The sequence below is a fragment of the Geospiza fortis genome, unplaced genomic scaffold, assembly GCF_000277835.1.
Source record: "Geospiza fortis unplaced genomic scaffold, GeoFor_1.0 scaffold53, whole genome shotgun sequence".
NCBI lineage: Eukaryota > Metazoa > Chordata > Aves > Passeriformes > Thraupidae > Geospiza > Geospiza fortis.
This window is the reverse complement of record NW_005054305.1, coordinates 8,594,881-8,606,239: the sequence shown is the minus strand read 5'-3', so window position 1 is coordinate 8,606,239 and position 11,359 is coordinate 8,594,881. Positions and strand designations below refer to the sequence as shown.

The window sequence follows — 11,359 nt, the reverse complement described above, 5'->3', positions numbered from 1 at the left end:
AAAATGGGCAAAAAGGCATGTGAGAAAGATGCAGCCATTGAAAATGTCAGAAGTATATTTGTATACTGGAATTCTAGTAGCCTTTCACAAAGAAAGTCTTTGTAATTGAAAAGACAGAGAAAGAAAGAGAAAAAAGTGAGTTTTCCCAAAAGAAAAAAAACAAACCTCAGCAATCTCTTATTGCATTGTATTATACATATGTAGTGTGATACAACTACATAAGTTATACATTTACAAAATCCAGCAATTTTGTTTTGAAACACCCTTGGTATATTTAAAAAGTCTTCTCTTTCATCCATATACAAACAGCTAATATGAGAAGATATTTGTTCATCAAAAGTGGAGTTATGTGGTCTCTCTATATTTGCATAGAATCTGATCTAAAATAGATATTAGACAAATAATCCATGTACAAGACAAGGGGAAACTAAAAACTGAACCACAGAAATCAACACAAGTCAGAAATGTGAATTCAAAAATTTCGTAACTGGAACTGAGCAATCACTCTATAAAAATCTTAAGGCTGTATACTTATAACCCATTTAAAGATGATGCTCTAAATGTGAAGAGCACTGTGATGCTCACTGAAAAACCCTCAAGGCTAAGAACAAGGATTAATTTAAAATTGCATTTTGGAGAACAGACTTGAAACGAGCAGAAATGTCAGCCTGGAAAATGATGCAAGCACCCATCAAGTCACCTTGCAACAGTAGAAAGTGGGTATTTAGTTCACAGTAATGTGATCAGTAGTCATTCAGGATATTTAGATTAGATTTCTTCACAAGATAATTTCAAGTACTATTAATTGGCATTAATTAATACTAAGATAGTATTAATTAATAATGAGATTAATGTGAAATCCTTGAAGTTAAATTTCTTCCTTAGCTGATACCATATTTGTGCCTTTGGTTTTCCATATTCAAATAGAGGAAGACAATTGACTGGACCTTCATCTTGATAAACTTATTTTTGTACCCCCTTGAGTTTTGTACTGCTCAGTTTAGGAGTTCAGCCAATCTGTGAAAAAAAGCTCACCTGATGCAGCACAGCAATGTGGCTTTGCCTTGAGTTTTTCTGAGAGAACTGTTGTGCTGCAAGTTGGGGAGGTGAAAGCACAGACTGAAGTGCAGCTTTTGAGTCGTATGTGTTTTACCAAGCATAGAGAGATCCTCAGTTCCCAGCTTGGTAAAAATTCAATTATGTAATAACATGCTGATTTTCACACACATCATTTATTCCTATGTTTGGAAGCATATGTTTATCTCAAAATAGGAACTCTCAAAGATTTAAGGTACTCCTCTGTTTTGTCAGAAAAGTCTAATACTTAGGTTATATTGAAGGTCACACCCCTCTGAGTTTATTACAGTCCTTAGATTGTGTATCACCTCCAGAAGCTGCTGTGATACTATTGAGACACCAATGGATCATTAAAGTATAGCTAAACAAATAGGTAAACTGATAAGTAACTAGATAGGAAGGTCTAAGTGAATCCCACTCAGGCCTTACAGATGCAGAGAGGGCTTTGCCCTCCTGTGCTTAGTTGTTTTTTTTTTTAACCCAAGTTAGTTTTTTGGGTTTTTTTAACCCAAACAGCTCAATAAGAACAAATACAGGGACACATTGGCTCCACATTCTGTCAAGGTGACAGCTCTGTTTTGTAGCTCTCACTCATAAAAATTTTGTCCCACAGAGCAAAACTGTGCAATATCTCCTGCTGAGTGACAGCTGGGAAATAACCTACAGATTGGAATGTCTAAGGGGTATCAGTGATTAATGCTACTGTTAAGTGGTTTTCTTGTCAGAAACCACTTAGACCTTGCCTTAGATATCTTTTAATTTAGGTGTTTGCTTTCAAGCCCCCTGCCATAGACCCACTGGTGTGACCTATGGTAATTATTGTTCAGATTTTTAGACTGGAACTGCTTAAATCCATGAGGAAACACTTCTTTTATTCTACATTATATATCTTTACAAGAACATAATTTCACTTAGAGAGAAGCCAAAAAAAAGCATGACTACAATGTCTCTACAGGAAAAAAAAAGGGCAGTATTTGAAATGTTTAAATACCTAAAATGATTTTAAAGCTGAAAAGAACAATACCATAAAATAAGTCAAAACTAAATCCACAGCACATGCTGTATGTCTCAAGGCATGCCATTTTGAATTTTTCAAGTCAGGCATGAAACACACTATAAAAAATGTTGACAGTATCATAAAAATCTTAGCTCTTCAGCATCAGTGAAGGACTTTCTTTCACTTAGGAATATAAACTCTGGTGGCAAGTGTTTTTCCCAGCAACAACAATGAAAAAAGCTAACTGATAACCACCAGTACGTGGTGCTAGACTTTACTTCAAAATGCATTTTTCCTAGATTTTTCTAACATTAACATTGGTATCTCAGTATATTCCACCAGAATACAGAGAAGGTGCTGGACAAATATGAAGGTGGTTTGATAAAATTTAAAATGCAGATGCATACTTATTTTTTTCCTACAAGTTGGAACACATTTCTAGAATAATAACAAATTTGTCTAAGTTTGGATCAAAATTCAATGAGCATTTTGACACTTGATTCTGCAGATCATGAATAACTGTTCTAAAGCTAAAGGGTATTATCACAGAGGTTCAACTTGCCATAATCACACACATCTGGGAAAGCATGAAATACACAAAATGTCCTGCATTATAAATGAAGGAAGATGGGAAGAATTTGGTTTTGATAACTCATATTTTTCTGTGAAGCTATTATATAGAATCATAGAATCATTAAGTTGAATAGGATGTGAGTCCAATGGTTAATCCAGCACTGCCAAGTCCACTACTAAACCATGTCCCCAAGTGCTACCTCTACATATCTAGATTATCCCTTTGGGAGCGGTGATTCTGCCACTTCCCTGAGCAGCCTGTTCCAATTATTGACAACCCTCCTGGTGAATATATTTTTCCTAGTATCCAACCTATACCTCCCCTGGTGCAACATGAGGCCATTTCGTCTTGTCCAATTGCTTGCTACTTCTGAGAACAGGCTGACTCCACCTGGCTACAATCTCCTTTTAAGCAGTAGAAAGCAATGAGATTCCTCCTGAGCCTCCTTTTCTCCAGGCTAGACAACCCCAGCTGCATCAGTTGCTCCTCATCAGACTTGTGTTCCAGACCCTTCACCAGCTCTGTTGACCTTTTCTGGACTCACTTCACCACCTTAATGTCTTTCTTCTAGTGAGTAGCCCAAAACTGAACACAGTATTTGTGGTGTCTGGAAAGTTACCTGCTATGCCCTGTTTCCATATTGCTGCTTGGGAATAAGTAAGTAAAGAGCCCTAATACATTGGTGCAATGGCTCCTCAATTTTTTGGTTTTTATTCTCTGTTGAGTTCTCCTTTCACCACATTCTGATTATTTCTCATGTATTATAACTTGGGGAAAAAAAGAATAGAATCATAAAGAAAATGCTGCAGCAGTGGGTCTCCAGGCCAGTTGCAAAGCAGGGCTGCATTTAACAGGTGATGATACCTATGGCATGAATATTCATCACAACCTTTAACAGATGTTTTACAAAATTTCCATCCTCTGATTTCAAATGAAGTCTGCATACAGTATTCATGAAATCCGGCATTACAAATATTTCTGAAAATCTGATTAGCATTTCTTAATGACTCAACAGTTCCACAAATAACTATACCTCTGACTCAGGAATGTAAAGTAAGAAATTAGAGGCTAGACTGTTCCACCTCTCCTTACGATGAATAGTGTTTTAAATCTATGAAAGATTTAAAGAATACAGAAGGGGGTTATCCACAAAATTGTAAGGTAACCAGCGTTGAAAATATATGACCCCAGAACCTTCACATTCATTTTACAGACACATTTATCTATATTTCTTAGACTAAGCAACATACTCAATATGTAAACAAATTGGAATGGATAGAATTGCTTATTATAAATGCCACAGCACCTTCCAAAGAGAATATAACCTGACATTTTGCATATAGTTGATATGCTTTTCTCACCAAGAAAATTATTTAAATAAATAAATTCTTATTTCAAAATTGAGTAATGTGAAAGTTTAAATTTATAGTAAAGAGCAGCAACCAGGGAACAAGATGGCATATTAATTAAGCATGCTAGCAGGTTTGTATAATACTCTGGCTTCACAAGGTATAAAGTAGTATTTCTACCTTAATAAAAGTTTGCCAGAATTTTCTAGAACTCAATTTGAGTGGAAATAACAATAGGTACAATAAAGGCACAGGATACCTCTAAAGCTTATGTATGTCCAACATACTTATGTATATGTAAGTGGTTTATATGACAGATATAACTTAAAACATTAAAAAAACCTATTTTTTTCAAAATCTGCATTTTATTATTTGGGGTTTTTTAAATGTAATTCAGTATTTAAAATACATTCTAGTTTTACCAGTTAAAAAAAAAGCAAACTAAAACCCCCAAAATCCCCCAACACCCCAGAGTGTGTCATTCTTGGATTCCTATGGATTTTTGTTAGTGCTAAAATAATGTGTTAATATGACAGCAATAGCAGACAGATATTAGAAAAGTAATGATGACTTTCACACTTCATCTGTACATAAGAGCAGGATAAAATTTTATGATTACTTTCTTAAGAGAAAATCATCCTCATGACATTAGGTTAAACTCCATTGTCTTATTAGAGCTGAAAAAAAAGTTCTGTACTACTAAAAATACTTCTGAAGGAAATCAGAAATAAGAAAATATTTATCTTTGAGATGCAGCAGAACATGAAAGTATCAAAACCATGGTCCCCACATTTTATCACTGTTTATTTAACAGCAACTCTTACATACCATAATTTTACTGTGTAAAACACTCAAAATCAAGTAAATAGCTGCTGGGTCGAAAATAATTAACATGAAGAATAAAGTAACATGGAGAAGGATGATTAATGTAGCTACTGGCATTTAAACACATAACTATCCCCAAAACAATGCATTTTTTTCTTTACATATTTTATAATGCTCTGCATTTTTAGCAATTACAGACAATTTATTTAACCATTTCCTTTTTGCTCATGCAACTGTTTTATTATCACATTCATTCAGCAATTTTGTCTCTGACATGGTCAAGAAAAACAGTATAGTAAATATATCTTTGCTTTAAAAGCAAACCTTAGACATCAACAAGAAAATAGTCTTTAAGTTTACACTAAAATGTGGGTTCTAGTCAAAAAAGAACTTTGACCCAGACTCTAAGGCAGTTACAACCATCAGAGACATTGGGAAGATCACTTCTCACACACATTGGAACAGTAAATGGCCTCATTCTCAAAAGACAAATTGTAGTAAGCTTAAATCTCTCACAGCTACTATTGTCATGAATTAACTCTTGAATCAAAAGCACGACTGGAAATACAACTTTTCTGATTTTGCATTAGACACAGACACTTCAGTCTTGTTGGGAAATATGTATTTAATCCACACTTTTTTTTTCCCTCTGAGAAATAAAACCAGATTTTTAACCTTCGCTGAGTTTTGCTCCCAGGTTGACATAAGGATGTATTTTTCCGCCATTTCTTCATGATACAATTATAGGGCAATAAACAGGGTATTCAAGCTCTCAGATAGCTTTATCACAATGACAGGGGAGAGTTGGAAAACATGCCTAAACCTATATAGACCATACATCCCGTATTTTATTATTTTTAAATCTAATTACACATTTCAAAAAACTTCTAACTAGATGAAAGTAATTTGTTCAGTTTTCTTCAATTTCATCAGTTTTCTTTGCATTTTTTGTGCATTAATCTAATATTTCCAAGTAGCTTAGTTTACTATACTTCCCTGCTCCCCTAGTTGCTTTGAAAATTGTATATTGCCTTTATACAAACAATGTATTGTTTTTACCTTTGCTTCAATTTGTTTAGTATCTTGGTTTTGGAACAAAAATTTGATTTTGCTCTTCCCATCATCTGAAGAACCTTTGAGCTGGGAAAACTTGTACCTCCAAAGCCATACCTAAAGGGAAAAAGAAAAAAAAAAAACCAAACCAAAATATAAAAAATCATACACAAGTAAGTCAATGTAGTTATCATTGAAAATTGTATTAGAAATAGCTGATCTCCTTCCAAGGCAAGTGTTAACACCTCTTATGGTACATAATTAAATAAATGTAGTGTTCTGTGGTCAGATGTTCCTTTAATCATATAGATATGTTATACTTTGGCAGTGCTTGAATAACACCCATCAGACTACATTTGTGAAATTTACCCTGAAATTCCTTTATCTGTATTTAGTATTTAAGGAAAACAGAGAAGGTTTTTTTTCCCACTGATGATCTGAGGCTTTGCTACTCTATCTGAAGTGTTGATCTGACATACAAGACCACTCCTTCCATACTAAAAAAATCTAGTCTTAACATAAAGGGCATATAATAGTAAAAACAAATCTCTATTTTTAAAAGATAAAATAACAAAAGAAATGTTTTAAAGAGAACATATTTCGAGTTTATTTATGAGAGCTCTAGTGAGAAATTTGAGCAAATAATTAATTCTAACAATCAGTGTCCTTTCAAGTAATTGTATTATGAATTGCAATGTGTCTTGTTGAAAAAGACATTATGCTTTACAAAGTAAATATACAATTAATAAAATTTACAGATGCCTAGAAAACATCTCTTTATATCTAGTGTGGATTTATGAAGAAAAAAACAAATTTAAACTACTTTGCTTAAAAATGGAAAAGAGCTATTTTTGCTGTCTTTTCCTCCTCATTTAAAGACATCCCCCACCATCCAGATATTTTGGATTGTTAAAATGTTTCACTGTGATTCCAGTAGTATTTCCCATAATTAGGAGATCATCATCGCTTACATTGTGCTACTACTTTGATGAACAATAATTTCACAGGTATCTGACAGCACAGAAACTTAAGGCAACCCTTTTGTACAAGGGTTTGTAAATTACACCCACTCAGTGGTGTAGGACACTTCCATCTGTGCCCTTAGTCTTTATCTATGAATGGTTTAGTATCTACTGGGAATTAAACAGAACATGGGGGAGGTCAAATTTTTAACTGTCCTAAATCTATGCAGGCTCCTTTGCTTTGGGATGTATTGGTCTCTTTATGACTGGCAAAATCTCTACCCTGCACCAAGCTGAATAGAGTTGGTTGTGTTTGTCTTAGCAACCTAACAAGAAAAGAAACCACAAGGACAGCATCTAAACTGTGCACCATACACAAAGCAAGTGCTAGAATTTTTCTCCACAATTGTCTCTATATAGTTGCCCCTTCCAGATTAAAAGAAAGAGCCCCAGTCTCAGCACCACTTTCATTCTCTGTGTGTATGTGACAGGTGAGCTCCCATCTGCCATAAACAGAGTTAAGGACATTCTGTTTCACATAAACTACAGGAATTTGGCAGTTTATGTGAAAATATATCCTATTTGTTTCAAATGTTGTCCTCCTGAGCCCACCAATCTGTGCTACAGAAAACAGAACAGCTTCCCTCATTTCTGTGTGTGAAATTCCTTTGACGTTGTTTGATCAAAGTGCTTATTTATATTGTACAAATAGTGAGAGAAAAAAAACCAAACTTCTAAGCAAAACAATCCAGTATGTAACATCATTCAGCTGCCTATATTCCTACCTGCTTTGTAAACTACTTTTTATTTTACAAATCCATGAAATCTTGTCAGAAGATCAAGACCGTTGCCTTTCTGCAGGGACAGCAAATCTACTTAAGTATGTCATTTCCTGGATGAGAAATGTAAAGGGCACTGATTTTCTCTTTATCTCAGGAGAAAACAATCAAAGCAATGAGCTATCATCTTTCTCTTCTCTGATGATATATGGAGAGGCCAGGAGAGAGATGCAGCTTTAACAAGGACCCTTAGACGTGCAGGCAAAATCCCAGGGTACCTGGCCTTATTCCCAGTTCGATTAAGTTTGAATGAAGATGAAGGATGTATAGAACTGAGGTACTTTGACATTTCCACACTTTGCCATGTACTTCATTCCTATTCAGAGGAAAGAGAATGACAGTCCCACCAAACCCCAGGCACAACTCAGGAGCACACTTCAATTTATGCATAACACTGGTTTTGGAGACTACTACTCAGCCAGGGCTCTTAAAAACACTGCAAAATCAGGTCTATAGTGTGGAGAGAACTAATCCCAACAACACTGCACTTCAGCACCAAGATACTAAAACAAGCTCCTAGAACTGAGTCTCTGCAGAGACAATTAAATACTCTTCATCTGAAGTGTAAGGAGTAGAAATGCTATTGACAATGCATTAAATGATTCCCACATGAAAGAATTATCAGCTCCTTTTGAGTGATCTTCAACAAATTGCACACACTTTCCCTCAAAATTGTCCACATGAGGGATCGGTCACTTGCAAAAATAAGAATAGGGAAATGTTGTGAGCTTTAAGTCACCAAGTCATGAATACAAAGTATTTCAAGCAAGTCACCCTGGCTATTTCTTTTTCTAGAGAATCTCTGAATAAAAAAATCCTACATCCTGGTTTAAAATGGCAAGAACAGGTTCATTAGGATAGAGTTTGGATGTGTGTTTACTTCAATATACTATACTACATTAAAAGTGTAACAGATAGCTTAAACCACTTAAACTAGAAGTTCAAATTCTAGATAGCAAAAGTTGAGTAAAGTAGTTAATTATATGCCCAGTAAGACACATTTAAATCCTTTCTCCTACCAGAGAGGTTGAAGTGCTGCCCTGTGTAGCCAGAACTGCACATTTTATATGCATAGAATATCTATAAGGGATACAGAATGCTGTGACTGCAGTCACATTGCTCAAAAATAAAGTATCTTGGGGATCACAGGATTAATTTCTCTGGTTGCATATGTTCTGAGTGTGGTTCTTTTCATTTTCATTGCTGCAAAATGCATAAGCAATGAACAGGGACCGGACCTATCCTTTTTCAAATACTACTTTATAGTGCCACAGTAAGAAAGGAGATCAGACCCACTCACCTGAGCACCAGTTCCACACAGATGTGAAACTACAGCAGTGACATTAACACAGGAGAGAGAGTTTCATGTGTTATCTTTCATGATTCTATAGGTTGACTTCAGTGTTACAGGGTTCACTGCGGTTACTTTTCCAAATTCTATTTTTAAAGGCTAATTCTCCTGCATTAGGTATAGGAATCCTTGGGAATACTGATCTACATCACTGTCACAGCCACATTATTAATGTGTCACACTGTCACATTATTTTTAACTGTCTTCGAATATCAGAGTTCCTTGAAACCATTTGTTGAATGATTGCTTCCGAAAGTTAACATAGGCTGTTTTAATTTTGTATAAATATATTCATGTATACATATTGACTTTTAACCAATAAGTACATTTGAAAAACACGCTGGCTTTTTTGAAAATTGTCAAACACCTAAAAGTGTGTCACATAAATTTTTTCTAAAATAGTTTTCAGGAAGTATGAACTATAAGCAGAAATACCTACTGGTTTGAAGGTGCAATGTTACTGAGCTCAACACTCATAGGGCTACTTTTAGCTGACAAAAACAGCCTGTTCTCTTCAAGTAGTTTCCTCATTAACTGTGCATAACCTGCATCACTGAGAATACTTTACAGGTCTATATACATCATTTATAGGAAGCAATAAATTTTTGTTTGCCCTAGACTAGATTTGACAGGTGGGCCAGGTGCCAATTCCTTTTAAAGCACAAATTGCAACCGAATTAAAATGATTCTGTTGTAGACAGTGGCATCAGCTACTCCTGAGGATCCTGGCACACCTTTTAATTCATGGCACACAACATTAGGATGCCTTGATGGAAGATGAAGAGGAGAACTCAGTATGCACTATTTATTGCTTCTCAATGAATGAGAGAAAAGTGAACTCTCATTTAATGAGTACAGATAGAATTTAGGAACAACAGCAAACAGTCCAATTCAGCAAGTGGGGACCAAGGCATACACTGAAAATACCACCAGTGTCACAATTTGCACAGTCCCAGTGTGGCCACAGAAAATCTGACACAATTAATCCGTGTCTTGAAAACTGCACTGTAAGAAGACAATCTCTCTGAGCAAATACAGTATGTATCATGCATAAAATTGAAAACAACCAATAAGATATAAATCCTTTTTCCAATTATTATTCATATATTGCTTAGGCTGCCTTTTGCATTTTACACCATTTAATAAAATTAACTTTAAAGAATACCAGAATGCAATGCAGACAAATAAACTGTGCAGACAAGCTGACAAATTAGATTTAAGACTCCTCTTGAGATGTTATTAAATTATTGTAATAAATCATCAAAAAGCGAAATCCTGTATTCACTGAATTAGCAGGATTTTTTTCCTGTGACGTATCTGGGACCAAGATTCTTCACCAATATTTTTTAATGAGAAATATTTTATTTATAAGTAATCATCTAGGACTGATTTGTGCTAGTCTTTGCAAACAAATTACTGCCTATTATCTTCTGCCAGTGTTATTCTACTATAATTAAAAAGGATGCTCTATGCCTGCATATTCTTATTTTATAGTTGGTACTTAAATGTAACATACAAATGACACATGGAAGAAAAGCTGTTGACTTGTCTATACCTGTAAGACAGCCATACAAATGAAGAAAATTATTATTGTTTCTATTCTTAGCAATAGTGCTAGATCTAGAACACATATTCTTAAAGTCACCCTAGAAAACTCTTTCACATTCATATTATATGTCAGTTTGCTACTCATTCCCAGAATCTTGGACTAATCCACATACAATTTTGGTGAGATGACATCAAACAAAATCACTTTCCATCTAGGTAATGACATCAGAAAGGTGGCAATACATAACTGTAACTATCTTTGTTTGGGCTATGACTAGGAATATTCATTAGAGTTTTGTTTCCTTTTGAGTCAAGGAGTTTGTTCTAATCCTAAATAGAGATCAGATTATCAAATAAAAACAGAATAAATAGGTGACTGTATTTTTACTTACCATGCTCTAAGTAATATTCATAGAAATGTGACTCTCTGACTAGTCCATGGCTCTGGGATAGATTTAGGATACAGAGGACATTAAGCATTGCGACTAGGAATAAAATGTGTATTTTGTCAACATAAGAATCTCCAACCAGAACACATTTAATTTGTGTCCTGTGGATTCATTGAACTACCTTTAATTTATTATTTAACAGTTTTGTCTCTTCTGTGTCGAATTATCCGCTGTGGACCAACCCTCTTCTAGCAGAAAGACTATTTACACTTAACAAACTTGAGCAATAGCGTTTGCACCACATACTACAATGGCATCATTTCACCTCCCGTGAAGCCACATGAGGACCAGCTGAGGCCTCTTGGAGAAGAGGAAACTAAGGGAAGACCTCATCA

At 35.0% G+C, this 11,359-nt stretch overlaps 1 protein-coding gene across 1 annotated transcript in view; it reads right to left on the bottom strand.

The window, feature by feature from the left end:
• The window catches only part of SNTG1 (syntrophin gamma 1), a 316,256-nt gene that overhangs the window by 6,902 nt on the left and 297,995 nt on the right, over positions 1-11,359 (bottom strand). Inside the window, exons 17-18 of the mRNA XM_031066535.1 lie at positions 9,528-9,532; positions 5,882-5,987 (exon numbers count right to left, since the gene is read on the bottom strand). Coding sequence (XP_030922395.1) covers positions 5,882-5,987; positions 9,528-9,532 — 111 coding nt within the window. The remainder of the gene's footprint in view (positions 1-5,881; positions 5,988-9,527; positions 9,533-11,359) is intronic.